Raw genomic sequence first — 18,897 nt, 5'->3', positions numbered from 1 at the left:
TTAGGGTTAGGTTTAGCGTTAGGTTTAGCGTTAGGTTTAGGGTTAGGTTTAGGGTACTGAGTGCTTGGGAATGCGCGATTTTGCCCTCCGCGATTATGTCATCGCGGTAGGGTTGCGTTTTTCCTTAGCGCTTAGAACGGCGCGAATTAGTCTTCGCGCATATGTCTCCGCGGATAAGGGCTTCGCGGATTTGTGGTGGAACCGGAAAATGTGGGCTTTTCTTTAATCTGTGATCCCATTTTACTATTATATTGTGAGAAGAAAGAGCTCAATTGTCGTACGTCGAGGATTATGAGGACAATAGATGATATTCATCTATTGCTACCATTCTAATTCAGAAAAAGTAGGAAAAGTCATTTTAGGTTTACAAAATAATAACAATTCTGATATTAATGATAATAGTTGAAATAATAGTGATAATAATGATGAATTTACTTTATGCTGAATACTAATACCAATAATAGTACAATTCAGGTATATCTGATAACAGTCTTTCAACTTCTAACACTTGCGTCTACATGTTAATTGTAATATATTATATAGCATATATGGCATGTATTGATCACTATTATTGCTATTATTATTTCAACTATTATCACTAACATCAGAATTATACCATGCTCGAATGGTATGACTGTTGTGAGTTTTTAAATTATATATTGTTATGTTGTTGCTTTTAAATCTTTTGTCTGTATTCCCCTCCCCGGTTCGAGTTGTGAGCCGCCCTGAGTCCCCTTCGGGGGAAAAGGGCGGCATATAAATTTAATAAATTGAATTGAATTGAATTATTTTGTAAACCTAAAATGACTCAAAACAATACACTATTCATTAAGCACCTATGTATGTTTAAGGAAAAAAATGGATAAATATTTTTTTAAAAAAGATAGGATTATATTTTCCCAACAGTGTACTGCTCTTTGAATAAATATTATATTTCTATAAATATTTTGTAAAGACCAACAAATAACAAAAATAGTTTTTCAATCTATAATCAAGCTATCTGGGCCAGTGTTTCTCAACCTTGGCAACTTGAAGATGTCCGGATTTCAACTCCCAGAATTCCCCAGCCAGCGAATGCTGGCTGGGGAATTCTGGGAGTTGAAATCCGGACATCTTCAAGTTGCCAAGGTTGAGAAACACTGATCTGGGCTAATTATTAGTCCATTGGTTAATAGCTGATATCCAGTGTAACCAAGAAACTAAGAGTCTTCCACCAAGACATTATTTTAAAAAAATAATCTTCAAAACTCATGGGCCTTTACTATCTAATGGCAAAACTGAAAACAGTGATGCATCTGAACAGCTACTTATTCGTATGCTTTAAAAGTGCCAGGATTTTAATACTCCCATCTGGTTGTTGCAACCGCTTAACACAGCAGGTTGTGTCTTGCTAAATTCAAATTGATATGGTTACTTTTGCAAAACAGGTGGAGTTTAAACAAACAGCTTTTAAAATGATCTTAGTGTTATATAAAAAAAAAAAACCTCCAACATTATTGGCTCGCATCGGTCCATCAAAAGATCCATGGAAACTCCCTAGATTACTTGGACAGGTTTCCCTTCGAAAAGGAGGAATAGTGAAACTCTATCCTCTACCAATAATGTGCCTTGCTCACAATCAACTGAGCGAAAAATAAGTTTAGTGGCCTGTGGATTCCCAATTTAAGTGACATTGATTAATAATTTTTTACATTTTTTTTCCTCTTTAAACTTTTCTTTAGATTATAGAGTAAAATACAAAAATGCAAAAGCTAATAAGACACAGTGAGAGAGAGAGAAGGGGAAAGAGAAGTGAAGGGAGGGGAGAACAGAAAAAAAGAAGAAGTATTGACTTCCGACTCCCTCTGTTGTGGCAAAAATAAAGCATTAAGATCGAATCTCAACTTTTTAATTTTCCATAATAATATAAACTATAGCTGTTTCTGTAAAAACATTGCTAAAATGTTTCTGGTTTGTTCATTATTAAATAAACACTGTTTAATATAACTGAACCGAAGCATTTTTTACAGAGGAAAAAAAATACATCTGGCGTTGAAGTGAAAACTGCAATTTTGATTGATTGATTGATTGATTGATTACATTTATATGCCGCCCTTTTCCCCGAAGGGGACTCATTATTATTACTATTTTGTGCATGCTTAAGGTGGAGATAAATTCCATTGAATTAAATGCAACTTTATTCTGGTTATAAATATTTATACTGCAATGCGTTAGTATACCTAAGTACTGTGTTATACTATAAATCATTAAAAGTCCAGCAATAAACTCATCAAGATAAGTAAGGGACAAGGTAGTTGATTTTATTTTATTTTTGGTCTGGTTGTACATCATAATAAAAAGTGGAAAAAAAGTCTTTTTATCGCTTTATTATCAAGGAAGTAAACGAATTTGTTATACAAACATTCATCTTCAAAGAAAGCGGAGGTTAATTTAAAACATGTAGCAACAAGACTTAACGTTTGCTACAAATGTTTGGAGAACAGATTTATCAGTTGCTATAATACTAAAAAGAAAGAAAAAAGAAAAAGGAACCGGTTTGAGTGTGCTTAAGGTTTCCTGCTGCTCGTTACAATTTGATTCTCTGTTCTTTGGAGTTTTGCAAATTGTTCCTTAAAGTAAAGGACTTTGGCCTTGTTAACCTCTAAGAAGTCATTGTTAAATCTCTCTGATAAAGAGGAACTTTCAGACTGAACAAAGCACGATTTTTTTTTCCAAATCACATTTTATGAATGCGAACTTTGTAAGTATGAGTTTCTTGAGTTTAAAAAGTGTGCATGTTGCAGTACTTCCTCTCCCTTAAAGAGTATCTCTTAGGTTGGATAGGGTAGGCATGCTTCATTCTGTTTCTCTTAATAGCAATAGCAATAGCAGTTAGACTTATATACCGCTTCATAGGGCTTTCAGCCCTCTCTAAGCGGTTTACAGAGTCAGCATATCGCCCCCAACAACAACAATCCGGGTCCTCATTTTACCCACCTCAGAAGGATGGAAGGCTGAGTCAACCTTGAGCCGGTGAGATTTGAACCGCTGAACTGCAGATAACAGTCAGTTGAAGTGGCCTGCAGTACTGCACCCTAACCACTGCGCCACCTCAGAAGTATTGGGCTTAATTGTGCCCATAAGTCAAGAACTCTCTGTAACTATATAATTTCTACAACAATTAGACAATGGAGTTATTATTAAGAAAAGTAGACAAAGGACTCGAAGCAATTGATATATTTTATTCTGATGAGATTATCTAGTTTGGTAATGAAATGTTTTCAAAAAAATCTACCAAGTTCAGATAGTACTAAGGACCACATGTTTTATTTTTTATAATTAAACTCAGCTTAATTTCTAAAGAACAAATGCCAGAGAATAGCTATTTTTCTGACTTTTGTTCTTTTCTATCACAAACTCTTGAACGATGCACATTTGTGAGTAATTTAAACACTCCACAGGTCCTGTTCAAAGTAAACTAACTTTGTATGAGTAACCATAACTATATTACAGCAATATAGCGCTTTCTGTTAAGTCACCTAAATGTTTTTGGTTTTGCTCACATTACCAAAACACACGAAATGGCTTATAGTGGTTTTGGTATAGGTTAGCCATTGTGGCTTATCTAATATGAACATGTGAACATATGAACATATGACAATTATGAACAGGTAGAACTTTGAATGACTAGGAAATTGAGCTCCAGCCTCCTCCAAATGGGCATAATTTAATATAAAAATGTTATTGTCTAGCATTCTTGTTAATAAAATACCCAAACTCCCAATTTAAATAACACTGGTTTTAAAAAAATAATAATAATTTAAATGCAACAATTTAGTAGAAAAGGGGCTAAGGAAGCATATGCTGTCATGGATATTCGATCCAACATAAATCTATTAAAGTTATATCAATAGGACAAAGGCTGTGTCCTTATTACAATGTGGTGGCATATCATGCTGAGCCTTATTTTTCTGGATATACCAATTGATTCACCACTGTTAGGATTAATTAATTAAGTGCCGGCCATCTCTTTTATGCAACAGATGATCTGCAATTATCATGTGCAAACGATCCTAGGGGAAATTTTACAACAAAGTCGGTAAAATAGCAATAAAACAAGCATATCTTCAGTACAAAGGTTCATCATATACCGGCAGATGGAGAGGAAGCTGCCACAAATAGCTGTAGCGACATGTCTCCAATTCTCAAAAGGTGACAATGTTAAGAGCCATGACAGAGCCGAGGTGGCGCAGTGGTTAGGGTGCAGTACTGCAGGCCACTTCAGCTGTACTGCTATTTGCAGTTCAAATCTCACCGGCTCAAGGTTGACTCAGCCTTCCATCCTTCCGAGGTGGGGTGAAATGAGGACCCAGACTGTGGGGGGCGATATGCTGACTCTGTAAACCACTTAGAGAGGGCTGAAAGCCCTATGAAGCGGTATATAAGTCTAACTGCTATTGCTATTGCTATTATTGTCCATATAGGGATGTGGTAGCTCAGTGGCTAAGATGCTGAGCTTGTCGATTAGAAGGTCGGCAGTTCAGCCGTTTGAGTCCCTAGTGCCGCATAATGGAATGAGCTCCCATTATTTGTCCCAGCTTCTGCCAACCTAGCAGTTCAAAAACCATGTAAAAATGCAAATAGAAAAATAGGGACCACCTTTGGTGGGAAGGTAACAGTGTTCCGTGCGCCTTCGGCGTTGAGTCATGTCAGCCACATGACCCCGGAGACATCTTTGGACAGCACTGGCTCTTCGGCTTTGAATCGGAGATGAGCACCGCCCCCTACAGTCGGGAACGACTAGCACATATGTGTGCGGGGAACCTTATTGTCCATGTCATTTTGATATCATCCTGGTTTCTGAAAAATATCTGTGAAACAAATCTTGTTTCCTCCAACTCCTATTCACTGACTGGAATCACACTTCAACTATGCTCCAATTCTACACTGAAAAATCATAGGGCCCGGAGAGAGATTTTCATGCCATCTCAGCCAATTGGCCTCCCAGCTTTTGCTGGATAATCTCCAGTGATGGAGCATTGATATGCATAGGGAGGAGGGTTAGGAATGACTATACTAACTTCAATTATGTTCCTATATTTAAAATCTGGAATTATTACTTTTTGTGAGAACCTACTGAGATTGTGGAGGACTTTCTGTACATGAGATAATGGAAAACTGCAGAGGGGCTCAATTGTGTAACTCTCCCCTTTCCTGAATCAAGAGTTTATATAAAAGATTGTCTGCCAAGGCTTCAATAAAATTAGATCCATCTTGTTATGTTATAAATTTTGCTAAGGAGTTGCCTTGTTTGTTGATTAAATGTGTATATTAGTTTTTAACCAAGTCCAGGTACATTGAAGGTGTGACTATTTGAGTGAGTTGTTCAAACAGTCCCAAACAACTACTGTAAAGTATCACAAAAGTATAGTTCATTACTGACCATGGTTAGAAGGGAGTGGGTTTTATAACTTCTGAGAATTGGGAATTTCCCCATCTCACTTGCATTATCTTCTGATGAAATGAAATTCTATGAAGCGTGCCTTAATACTGATTTAGTCTACTTAAAAGAACTGTATATGTTGGAAGTTACTCAATTTTCAAGCAGGAACTGTCAGAAGACGCTTTTTTATATTCCCCAGTGTGAACATAATTTAGATTTTAAAAATAGGTACCTATAATAGAAGCATTATATCATATGTCCAGGAAAGTGGCAATTCAAGGTTTTTTTGTAATATTTCAAAAGGGGATTGACTAAAGACCTACAAGGATAAAACAAATATGTTTGTATATTCTGGAAAATGCTACTTAAAAAAACAACCCTTAGGGTTTTTAAAGTCTTTTAATCTACAGTTAGGTTGTGAGACAACATGATAATGCCTGTTTTCTCACTTTTTATGCCCATTCTTCATATGCCCATAGCTCTTAGTTTAATTTTCTCCATATTCACTGTTGTGGCCCAGCAGGAGCCGTTGGAGCTGCCACCAGACTCCGACAGCAGGGGGGCCCTCTGAGTCGGCTCTGGAGGATGTGGAGGACCCTGGACAGGGTTCCAACTCTGAGCATGGTGCAGAGAGGCTGGTTGGCCACCAGGAGGCGCCTGAGCCTTGGACCCGCGGGGAGGAGACAAGGGAGTGTGATCGTGATGTCATGCATTGGAGCAGTGGGGAGGAGTTGTTCCTGGATGCCCGGCAACGGAGAGTTAATAGGCATAAGGAACAGTTACACAGTTACAGGAGATAATTGCACTCAGCTAGTGGTAATTAGGCTCCTCTCAAGACTATAAAAGGAATGCTTGTGCACATGCCTTTTTTGCAGGAGTATTCACTAGAGCTGGAGAACTTTCGTGGCTATCTTGGTAGGCTGGATTGCTGCCAAGGCCTGGACTGTGCTGGATTGCTGCCAAGGTCTTGTCTGTGTGTTAATAAATCCTTGCAGTATCTTTGTCTCGGCGTGCTTTGGTGTAGGATGAGGGGGGTCAGAACATTCACTATGCAGTTAATTACCTTTTTTAATGCAAGTGGGTTGCCTTAATATTAACACTTTATATGCAACTACCTAAAATAGCAGTCCAGAAGGAATAGGAACCAAAGAGGAGGTAAATCCTGCTGCAAAGATGTGGATGATCTGTAACTAGCAGCAAAGAGAGTTTATTGTTTCTCTGTGCTGCCATCTAGTGTTTACTTGGATTTTAGCCACCCAGATATGGTAAACGTAAACATAAAGACAGAAAATAGGTCCAAAAGTAGTTACAAGTCATCAGTTATATATATTTTCATATAAAGGTAGTACTGGTTTGCGAACAAAATTGGAACCGACAACTTGGTTGCTAAGTGAAAAATTGCAGGACTACAAGTTTGCTTACAATTTTACCTCAGCTTCGCTTTACAGCGTCAGAAGGGACACAATCCCAAATTGTTGAGTGAACTCCCCACCCTTTAGAACGGCGGTGTCAAACTCGCATCGTCGCGGCAGTGTCACGTGATGGATCGTGACTTTTTCCCCCCTTTGTGTGTGGGCATGTCCCGCAGGTGACATATCCGGCCTGCGGGCTGCGGGTTTGACGGCCCTGCTTTAGAATACTAATTCTAAATAATTAGCAAGATAATTGATTTTTGAACTTGCATTCAGAGGAGAGGAAGGGATCACAACAGGAAGGGCTGGCGACCACTCGGGGGAGAGCCTTTTCTGTAGCTGCTCCGACTCTGTGGGACGATCTACCCGCAGAGATCCGGACCCTTCCCACCCTCGCGGCCTTCCAAAAAGCCACCAAAACCTAGCTGTTCCGGCAGGCCTGGGGTTGTTGATCTATAAATCAGGTCCAACCCCCAGCTAAGCTGAATGTATGTTGTGTTTTTTAAACTGTTTTCGTTTTCTTTCCCCTATCTGTTATTTTTATTTTATCTCGTATTTGTAAGCCGCCCGGAGTCCTCTGGGATTGGGCGGCATATAAACTCATTAAATTACGAATTAGAATAAGCAGACACACATTGGAGAATACGCATTGAAAGTAATGCACTACCACCCGCTCTTTGCCGAGTGCTCTTGGCTTAGGAGGTGAACAAAACCTTTAGTGTGAAAATTATTAGGGTTTTGTCAATTCCAAGCCGCAGCTACAAGCAGCTAGAGGGTTCTAATCAACTAATTATGGTCACATTGCTGAACTTGCTAACTTGTTATGAGGACTTTTTAGGGAAGCACTGTGGTCCTAAGAAAAACAGCTTAGAAAAAGATAGCTTGGTTGGCTTAATCTCTGTGGGGGAGAGTGAAGAACAGAGGCCAGCCACAGGACAGTGCGTGTTAAGTGGCTGCAATGGCAAATATTGCAGAGCCGAGGTGGCGCAGTAGTTAGGGTGCAGTACTTCGGCTGACTGTTATCTGCAGTTCGGCGGTTCTAATCTCACCGGCTCAGGGTTGACTCAGCCTTCCATCCTTCCGAGGTGGGTAAAATGAGGACCCGGATTGTTGTTGGGGGCAATATGCTGACTCTGTAAACCGCTTAGAGAGGGCTGAAAGCCCCATGAAGCGGTATACAAGTCTAACTGCTATTGCTATTGCTACATATGGGAGAGAAAGATGTGAAGATCATACATATGAGCATTAGTTCAATTTTTTTTCAAAATCATTTAACTACAGTTGCTGTACAAGGCAATCGCTAAACAAGGACTCCCTGTACGGTGGTTTCTAAATTTGTGCAGTTCTGAAATGTTGATTTATAACATCTATTCTCCTAGTTGGGAATACGGTGGAAATCATTGTACAACATACCTGAAGTGTAGCAAATTAACGAAGACCGGCGTCATTGTACTGATATAAATGTATATTTTAAATTTGGAAATAAAACTTGGGTATCCTTGAAAGACGTCTTAAACTAAAAGCAACTAAGGTATTATTATTATTGTTCTGTTCTGTCTTTCAGTTGTACTTACAAGCCAAGACTTCTTGTAGCACTGAGCAACATTATGAATATTCTGGACGATGCTGCCTCAAATGTGAACCAGGTAATACGCTAACAACATTTTTCGCACGCTTAAGCCAAAATGGATTTGCAAGTAAAAGAATAATATCGTTGTTTTTTTAAAAAAAAAAATTGAATTGCATTCTTACAACACTTTTTATGTCTCTCAAAAGCAGAATTGCAAACATTTTGAGGGTGAAACCCACACTTGGGTTTTAAATGCCAACCTGTGGAGCAGAAATTCAAAGAGTGAGTTACAGGCAGTCCTAACTTAGCAAGCTGTTGTTTAACAGCTGTTTGAAATTACCACGGACTTCAGAAACAACTACATATGACTTGTCCTTGAAGTTGTGACTCCTACACACAAGCAAACATTTACCATAAGGTGGTCACATTTCAGACACTTGGCAACTGTCTTATAACTGATTTCAGAGTCTTGCAGTCACAATTGTTCCAATTTATGATGTTTTTTTGCTGTTTTCCAATAAAAACACCCGTTGGATATGCTAGATTCACTTAATGACTACATGGATCACCAAATAACCAGGTGATTTGCTTAATGACTCCAAGAATAATTGTAATTTTGTGTCAGGTCATTGATGACCACAATTACTTAGGACCAAAATTCTGAACTCAATTCTGGTCGTAGGTCAAGGATTATTCTTTATATGTTTAAAATTAATTAGATATAGTTAGTTATAGACTATTATAGGAGTATGTAACTCTTTCCATTCCAATAGAGTAAAGTGAAATCTTTGAGGTAATTGGAGTATAGGGAGAGCTGTAGTTGAGAGCAAAAATAGGATCCTTAGCCCACAAATTTTGCATTCAGACAATTTTTCCTCATAAAATCAGGAATCTGAATAGTAACAAGCTCAGTATTACTGGTGTCCCATTATATGCAGGTTGAATCTGGCATGGCAATTTGAAAAGCAAAATTGTAGAATGTTTACCTATTGAGAAAACTAACAGAGATTTATATTCCTGGTTAAAAAAATTGAATTTTAAAGATGGCTTTTATTATATGAAGGAAGATTTGGAGGCTACTCAGAATTGTCTTTGCAGTTATTTCTTCAAGCTGTGTATTCTGCATTGGTTAATTCAGTGGTCTCCAACCTTGGCAACTTTAAGACTTGTGGACTTCAACTCCCAGAGTTCCTCAGCCAGCAAAGCCAAGGTTGGAGACCACTGGGTTAATTTATCAATGCCATGTCTTCTGCGCTGATATTTAGGAATATTTAGGTTCTAAACAGCAGTTGGGAAAACCTTGAATCTCAAAGGACAAGTCAGTTTAGGAAAAGCTTTCTGAACTCAACTCATTTTGAACAATTTCCTCCTAGGTGGTCATGCTCAGAACAGACACTGCTTCTGAATCACACAAACTATTTAAAGAGGCTGAATCATAGCTTCAGCATTTAAAACCAATCAGAAGATGCCTTCAAGGAAGAACTTGAAAGACTTCCAGGCAAATTCTGTTACAAAGTGAAAAGCCACCGTGTGCTTATTTCTTCCTTTTCTCTGAATTTTTCAAAATACAGATAATGGGGAAATGGGGGAAATACAGGTAGTCCTCAACTTACAACCACAATTTAGCACAAAACTTACGTTGCTAAGTGAAACATTTGTTAAGTCAGTTTTACTGTTTTTCTTGCCACGGTCATTAAGTGAATCACTGCAGTTGTTAAATTAGTAACGTGGTTGTTAAGTGAATCTGGCTTTTCCATCGACATTGCTTGTCAGAAGCAAAAAAAAAAAAAAACTGATCACATGATTCCGGGACATTGCAACCGTCATAAATATGAAAACCAGTTGCAAAAGCATATAAATTTTGATCACATGACTGTGGGGGGATGCAGCAGCGGTCATAAGTGTGAAAAATGGTCATAAGTCACTTTTTCAGTGCTGTTGCAACTTTGAACGGTGAACTGTTGTAAGTCAAGGACTACCTGCATTACAAATGGAAAACAATAACTGAACAATCTACTGTATAATTTCTCGCATGTAAAGCAGGGAGATGGCAGGTTAAAAAAACATCTTTGAATTCCGTGTTTTACATAGACAGTGGTTGTTTAGCACCTCATATCCAGGCTAACTACATGCTTCACTATGAATTGTCCAATTCTGTTGTTAAATCAATTTGATTAAGCAAGTGTTTGATTCTGATAATGTAATAAGCACCTAAATTGATGGCATTATAATGTTCTTCGGTTGTTCAGCCCACTTATTCAGTCATAATTGGCCATATTGTGCCATGTGCTGACTCCACTAAGATGATCCATGCAGGCCTGAGACAGCCAATATTGCTAATTCTGAAGTATTTAACATTTCATCAATCTTTTCTGTTATTCTTCTCAGGAAAGTACGTGGCCCAAAAATGCACTGCCTTTTCGGAGACCGTTTGCAGACCCTGTGGCTCAAATGAGTATATGGACATTTGGAATGAAGAGGAAAAGTGCTTCCTTCATAAAATATGTGATAGGGGTAAGGGAAACACACGGACTGTTATATCGCTTCTCATTTGCCCGGGAGATGACTCTGAGGACAGCAGACGAAGACTTTTATTTTGAGTTGGTAGAGGTGGGCAGGAGAGGAACAGTTGGAAAAGAGGGATATGCAATAGAACAGCGGTTCCCAAAATCTTTTTGAGCTTTAATCAAAATCTCTTAGGATATCAGGACAACTCTCACAAAATAACTGCTTAGATGACAGCGTGGCCTCTCCCAAAAATACGAATATCCCAGAAGGCAAATTGATGCAGTCTGAGATACATAATATAGTCAAGGTACTGTATTTAAAAGACGGGGTTTGAACATCAAAGTTTAGATTGTATCTTTGGACCCTGGTTCCAATCCTAAGTTCGGTGTCAAGTTAGATTCTCTTAACCCTTGACTGAAAAGTTGGAAACATCTATCAGCCTGTACTGGATCAGCATGGTAAATTACAATACATAGCAATAGCTATAGCAGTTAGACTTATATACCGCTTCATAGGGCTTTCAGCCCTCTCTAAGCGGTTTACAGAGTCAACATATTGCCCCCACAATCTGGGTCCTCATTTCACCCACCTCGGAAGGATGGAAGGCTGAGTCAACCTTGAGCCGGTGAGATTTGAACCGCTGAACTGCAGATAACAGTCAGCTGAAGTGGCCTTCAGTACTGCACCCTAACCACTATGCCACCTCGGCTCATAATCTTCAATGAAGAGACCCGCATGGCTTCCTACAACATTGAACAACATCATGCTAAGCTGTGACCTTCAATTCTAGTCCATTTTTTTCTTCAGTAAACCATGAACATTCAGTTTTTTTCCATAAGACTCTCTTCAAACCATCCTGAAATGGATTGATTTGGGCCGATTGTGAAATATTCAGCACAAAGACACAAGCATGCCACAAGCTGAGCATAGACACATATATTGAGAGCCGAGGTGGCGCAGTGGTTAGAGTGCAGCACTGCAGGCCACTTCAGCTGACTGCAGTTCTGCAGTTCGGCTGTTCAAATCTCACCGGCTCAAGGTTGACTCAGCCTTCCATCCTTCCAAGGTGGGTGAAATGGGCACCCGGATTGTTGTTGGGGGCAATATGCTGACTCTGTAAACCGCTTAGAGGGGGCTGAAAGCCCTATGAAGCGGTATATAAGTCTAACTGCTATTGCTATTGCTATATCTCACCAAAGCAAAACATATAGCAAAACAGAAAGAAAGAATACCCTTGACTCTCTTGCCATACCCTTTAGTTCTGTAGCACAGCAGCCCCTAACCTTTTGGGCACCAGGAACTGGTTCCATGGAGAGAGGTTTGTCAACGGACTGGGGGGGGGGGGCGCATGGTTATGTGTGCTGAATGCATCCCGGGGATTGGGCTTCATTTGTTTAAGCAGCCTCATTTCTGGCATGCCATGGCCCAGGGTTGGGGATGATGTAGAATGTTCTTCATCAGCCCTTAATTCAAGGACACATATCAGCTTCAAAATACAGGGCTATAACTATATTGTATTTTTTTTTAAAATTAGGCAAGGATGTCTTTCTTAGATACCCAAGCAAAACGTGGGTATTACTTGAGTTTGTTTAGGCACCTGTTGTGGCCCAGCAGGTGCCGTTGGAGCTGCCACCTCCGACAGCAAGGGGCCCTCTGAGTCGGCTCTGGAGGATGTGGAGGACCCTGGACAGGGTTCCGATTCTGAGCAGGGCACAGAGAGGATGGTTGGCCACCAGGAGGCGCCTGAGCCTTGGACCAGTGGGGAGGAGACAAGGGAGAGTGAGCCGGAAGCCAGTAGTGAGTTGTTCCTGGATGCACGCCATCGAAGAGCTACTAGATGTCAGGAACAATTACGCAATTACAGGAGGTGATTGCACTCAGCTGGTGGTCATTAGGCTCCTCTCCAGACTATAAAAAGGCTACTTGTGCACACGCCCCTCTTTGCAGAAGTCAACGCAGGATTGAATGTTGGAGGACATTACTGTGAGCTTGGCAGGCTGGATTGCTGCCAAGCCTTATCTGTTTGTTATGCTTGGCTTTCAGCCACCGAGGTTTTGGTTTCTTGTTATTAAAGTACATTCCAGTTAAGCTTGTCTCGGCAGTCGTCAGTGGATGGAGGAGGGGGTCAGAACAGGCACTATATTTGAAATCCTACAAGAAAAAGGACATGTCTATTTAAACCATCCATTTAGCCTCCATAAAGAGATTTCTTGTGTGACCCTTATAACCTCCTACAACATTGAGCAACATCATAACCAACTGTGACATTGAATTCTAGACAATTTTTTTTTGCAATAAACCACAAACACTGTTTTTCCATAAGACTCTCTTCAATTCTCACCACTTACCACATATTTACTTGTTTCCCTATAGTTTCATTTACGATACCATTGATTGACAATTCGAATTTTTATTATTGCTTAATACTTGACATAGCAGCTAACGCTTGTTCCTGGTATGTCACTTAGAATTGCAACTGGCAAGCATTCAGAATCACTCTTGAATCAGGAAATCTGTACATTATGCAAGCAGCAACATTGCCTCACTTGAAAAGAGTGCTCGTTGTGTGTCTGTTACGTTACAAACTTTATGTCAACTTCAATTTCCACCTGCTTTCCCCATTTTTGCATTTAAAGGAAAAGCTTTAATAGAAGTGATTCCAGGAAACAGCACATCCCAAAGACAGTGTGCCTGTACTGCTGGCTACCATTGGAACAAAGACTGTGATTGTTGCCGTCGAAACACAAAATGTGCTCCTGGTTCTGGAGTGAAGTTTCCCAGTAAGATTTAAATTAACACCTTTGAAAGTTTTGTTTTATTTGTCAACCCTGCTGAGTGTACTACTGATGAGCTGGATTGACAGTGGAGGTGTCCTGATAATGAAACTTCTTAAGAGAGTTGTGGTTTTCTCCCACATTGTTGAATATTAGATACTTAAAATTACACCACTGAAATTGGGGTAAATTTCAGTCCTGGATGATATGCCTCAATTAATCTTTTAATTTTATATCTTATTTTTTTTATTTTTATTTTGTCTGATAGCTAACAGTTTTATCATGGGAGAAATAGTGTGTATAAATAATACTTAAACAGCATGTTGGTTATTTAGCTCCGTGACCTGACCAATGTGCATCGACAAAACCGCGGCGACAAAACCGCGCCGTCAAAAACATGCCCACTAAAGCTCGCCGACAAAACCGCACCCACAAAAGCGCGATTAGGGTTTTTAGGTTAGGGTTAGGGTAAGGGTTAGGTTAGGATTGCTAAAGTTGTTTTTGCGTCCCACTGTTGTTTGTCGGCGCGCATTTGTCGACGCGCTTTAGTGGGCGCGCTTTCGACATCGTGGTTTTGTCGGTGCGCATTTGACGGGCGCGCATTTGCCACTGAACCATTTAGCTCATTCTTGGCATTATAATAGCATGAAAGTGTAGGTGTATATCTGTATGTATGTGGACCTGCAAAAATAATCTTTGTGCTTGTTTCCAATGCTTTGAAACATTTAAAAACCAGTGTTATATTTTATCCAATAAATAAATAGTTAAAAACGCGGAAGTGTTCTAAATAGTAACACTTCAGTGTGTGCCAAAATATATCTTAAATATTTGGTTATCAGCAAATTGTTTTCAAGTGATGCTTTTCAGAGAAGTGTTTGTGTGCTCAGTGTATTGTTTTATTTCCACAGTACAGCAAGATAAGAATACAGTGTGCGTACGGTGTCCCACTGGTTATTTTTCTAATGTCTCCTCTGCAACTGATCCATGCAAAGCCTGGACAAAGTAAGTTTCATGTACATGTAACAGTGCACTAATAGAGACAGAAAGGAAATCCTTGGATGTCTGTGTTGTATTGTATTTAGAAACACTGGTGTTGGTTGCGGAAAATGAAATAATTTGTCATTGTTAGTCTCTGAACATAGCAATAGCAGTTAGACTTATATACCGCTTCATAGGGCTTTCAGCCCTCTCTAAGCGGTTTACAGAGTCAGCATATCGCCCCCAACAACAATCCGGGTCCTCATTTTACCCACCTCGGAAGGATGGAAGGCTGAGTCAACCCTGAGCCGGTGAGATTTGAACAGCTGAACTGCAGAACTGCAGTCAGCTGAAGCAGCCTGCAGTGCTGCATTTAACCACTGCGCCACCTCGGCTCTCTGAACATTAGAATCTAGAAATCCTCACTTATTTGATCATGCATATTTAGTGACATGAACATATGCATATTAAAATAACTTTAATTTTGTAATAATGGCTGCATTCGCTTCTTTTCTCAGCACTAATTCTTAAGTATTTGTGTTTTATGTAAAATTGAGACCTGCAGGAAGATAAAGGTAAAATTTCCCCTCGCACATATGTGCTAGTCATTCCCGACTCTAGGGCGTGGTGATCATCTCTGTTTCAAAGCCAAAAACTCAGCGCTGTCCAAAGACGTCTCTGTGGTCATGTGGCCGGCATGACTAAATGCCGAAGGCGCACGGAATGCTGTTACCTTCCCACCAAAGGTGGTTCCTATTTTTCTACTTGCATTTTTACATGCTTTTGAACTGCTAGGTTGGCAGAAGCTGGGACAAGTAATGGGAGGCCACTCCGTTACGTGGCACTAGGGATACAAACCACCCATCTTTCCGATTGACAAGCTCATTGTCTTAGCCACTGAGCCACCGCATCCCTTTCGAGACCTCCGGTCGGGCAGTGTTTTTCCACCTCAGCAACTTTAACATGTAGAGACTTCATCTCCCAGAATTCCTTGGGAGATAAAGTCCACATATCTTAAAATTGCTGAGGTTGAGAAAGACAGCAACAGGAAAACGAGAAATAGATCGTGAAACAAAAAGGAAGTGGGAATATTGTTTACTCTTTGAAATTAAGGAAATTCATTTCTCTTCCTTTCTTTCCGTTAGTTAAAATGAATTGAATAAACTGGAAAATTAATTGTTCATTTAAGTATGAAAAGACCATTTAAGACAGGGGTCCCCAACTTGTGGGCCGCGACCGACTAGTGGGCCATGAGGGGTTTGAAACCAGGCTGCAGAAACTGCCGGTGAACATATGTGTGCATAATTTGCACAAGCAGCAGGCGAGCGTGCATGCACACTCCATTTAAGTGAGCAACAGGCATGAATGCACACCATTTGCACAAACGAAGCTGTGCATGCACTTGGCTTAGGACCTGGATATCTGAGAGACCTCCTCCTGCCACATACCTTCCAACGACCAATAAGATCTCACAGGTTGGGCCTTCTCCGGGTGCCGTCGACCGGACAATGCCGGCTGGCGGCTCCTCGGGGGAGGGCCTTCTCTGTAGCTGCACCGGCCCCTGTGGAACGATCTACCTGTAGAGATCCGGACCCTTCCCTTTAAACCTTTAAACCTTCCCACTCTCTCGGCCTTCCGAAAAGCCACTAAAACCTGGCTGTTCCGGCAGGCCTGGGGCTGTTGAACAAGGTCCAGCCACACTTAAATGGAATGTATGGTGTGTTGTTTTTTTAAATTGTATCTCACGTTATTTTTTAATTTTAATTTTTATCTTTCTGTAAGCCGCCCAGAGTCCTATGGGATTGGACGGCATACAAATTTATTAAATTGCTAATTGCTAAATTGCTGGCTACTTGCACGGAACCATCCCCTCTCCCCCCCCACACACACCAGTCTAAAAAGCCAGAAACGTTAGTGAACTCTGATTTGAAGTATTTTTAAAATTGCTTTAACTGAGTAGCAATTAGCGATCAGCGTAATGCAATTTATTGTAAACCCATCTGTTATGACATAATGTTACTGTTATGATATGTCATGATAACCTGACTCAACAAAACTTGCTTTAAAAATTCTGGCATAGTGTTAGATCTATATATGCAAATGCAATCATTGGCTTGCTGTAGAAAACCAACAGGCCTCCTTACTGATCATTAATTCTCACAGTCCCATATGAGACTAACAGGATTAAACAGTGTAGGAATAAATATTTACAAATTTGGTTTTGAACTTCCTTAGATATTAAGTAGTATATATGAAATTGTTTTTCTTTTTCCTCTTTTGTCATAATATCCATGTCAGCCTTGTACATTCTGCTTCTTTCCAGATCAGATAGCCTGATAGACCATACCATTCCCATACGGTGGGGGATTATGGGAGAGGTTGTAGAGAGTCCAGGTGACTCTGGGGAAATAAGGAAGAATCATCATATATAAGCAAAGAGGGTTAAAACGTTCTTTAAATCCCGGGAAACAAGGGTTCACCGACAAAAGGGCGAACGACAAAACCGCGCCCGACTAAACCGCGGTGACAAAACCGTGTGTTCTAAAGCGCTCCGACAAATGAGCGCTGAATCGCGCCAACAACAGCGCGGCGACAGACGCGCGCTGTAAAACTAAACCTAACCCTAAACCTAACCCCTAACCCTAAACGTAACCCTAAACCTAACCCTAAACCTAACCCTAAACCTAACCCTAAACCTAACCCTAAACCTAACCCTAAACCTAACCCTTACCTTAAGTTAAATCGGCTTTCTGTCGACGCGCTGTTGTAAAACACCCTTCTGTCTTCACGCTGTTGTCGCCGCGCTGTGGTCGCCGAGTTGATGTCATCGCGGTTTTAGCGACGCGGTTTAGTCGGGCGCGGTTTTGTCGTTCGTCCTTTTGGCGGGTCACGGGAAACAAGATGGTATTTGGAAAATATCATGTAGGATTGATTTGATTTTGATTGATTTGATTGAATCAATCAATCAATCAAATCAAATCAATGTAGGATTCTTCCTAGTTCACTGGGATATAAAAAGGAGGGGAAGTAAAGTATAAGGCTTATAAAATTCTGTTATTATAGCCTACGGTATTTTAATATTATTCTAGTCTTCCTGTGGAATCTGATTCTTGATCTGATCCACCTTATAGGCTTGGCAGGAATCTATCATATCTAAAGAACAAAAATAATTTTTACTAAAGGAAATACAACGTGAGGTATGAATGCCATTGCATTAAGCATTGCCTCACTACCTCTTTATGCTGTTAGTATGTTCTCCAAAACATACTTTACTTTATTGGCATGTCTCATCCACAAACAATATAATTTATCATTCCATTTTATTTCATTTAGTTGCACAGCTTTGGGAACTGAGGAAAAGATTCCTGGGAACAGTTGGTCTGATGCAGTTTGTAAGATCCAAGAGAAAAAACATTCAGAAGATGGTAAATATAAAAGCACCAACTGAACCATATTATTTTAAGATTTTTCTGGCAATTCTATAATTTTAAGTTACCCTTTATCTTGGTTTCATCCCAAGATATGATGAACTGCTCAATAGCTTCAGTAATGCTATGACCGTGGTGGGTTTCAAAAATTGTTCGAACCTACTCTGTGGGTGTGGCCTCCTTTGTGGGAGTGGCTTGCCGCCCATGTGACCGGATGGGAGTGGCTTGCCGCCCATGTGACCGGATATGAAGATACCGACGACACTTGCACCTTAAATTACCTCACACACAGCACTGGCCTGCATAAGAATATGATGTAAACTTGTTTTTTAAAAGGCATCTTTGGTTTGCGTTAAAACAACTTCAACACACGCAATGTTCTGATTGCACCACAAACGCAGTAGTCATCCTTACCTTTCACAGAGGCACCGAGCTTTATCAATATGAGCATGATAGTGTAGAATAATCATATCCAAGGACCAGTGGTGGGTTTCAAAAAGGTTTGGAACCTCTTCTGTAGGTGTGGCCTGCTTTCCGGGTCCACTGGTGGAACCTCTTCTAACCGGTTCGGTAGATTTGACGAACCGGTTCTACCGAACTGGTGCGAACCGGTAGGAACCCACCTCTGATGTACCCATGGAATAGAGCCTATTCTTGTTCTTCTGCCCCTCATGTACTCAGATACGTTGGACTCTCAACAAATAATCAACAACAACTTGAACTATTTCTGTGTCTATAGCTCAGCAGTTTCATACAGGACCATAGTATGGCTTACTCCAAAATGAGGTGGGCCATGCACAATACC

The 18,897-nt window shown here is 40.3% G+C and overlaps 1 protein-coding gene across 1 annotated transcript in view; it reads left to right on the top strand.

Moving 5' to 3' along the window:
- Window positions 1-18,897, top strand: part of TNFRSF11A (TNF receptor superfamily member 11a) — a 39,257-nt gene that overhangs the window by 11,866 nt on the left and 8,494 nt on the right. Inside the window, exons 2-6 of the mRNA XM_087707567.1 lie at window positions 8,399-8,480; window positions 10,793-10,918; window positions 13,549-13,692; window positions 14,595-14,688; window positions 17,998-18,089. Of these exons, the coding sequence (XP_087563693.1) occupies window positions 8,399-8,480; window positions 10,793-10,918; window positions 13,549-13,692; window positions 14,595-14,688; window positions 17,998-18,089 (538 nt within the window). The remainder of the gene's footprint in view (window positions 1-8,398; window positions 8,481-10,792; window positions 10,919-13,548; window positions 13,693-14,594; window positions 14,689-17,997; window positions 18,090-18,897) is intronic.

The sequence above is a fragment of the Thamnophis sirtalis genome, unplaced genomic scaffold (assembly GCF_051295495.1).
Source record: "Thamnophis sirtalis isolate CommonGarterSnake01/CBP01778 unplaced genomic scaffold, rThaSir2_p1.2 scaffold_2, whole genome shotgun sequence".
Classification (NCBI taxonomy): Eukaryota; Metazoa; Chordata; class Lepidosauria; order Squamata; family Natricidae; genus Thamnophis; species Thamnophis sirtalis.
Note: the sequence above shows the minus strand (reverse complement) of the source record. Positions and strands in the feature narration are given on the sequence as shown.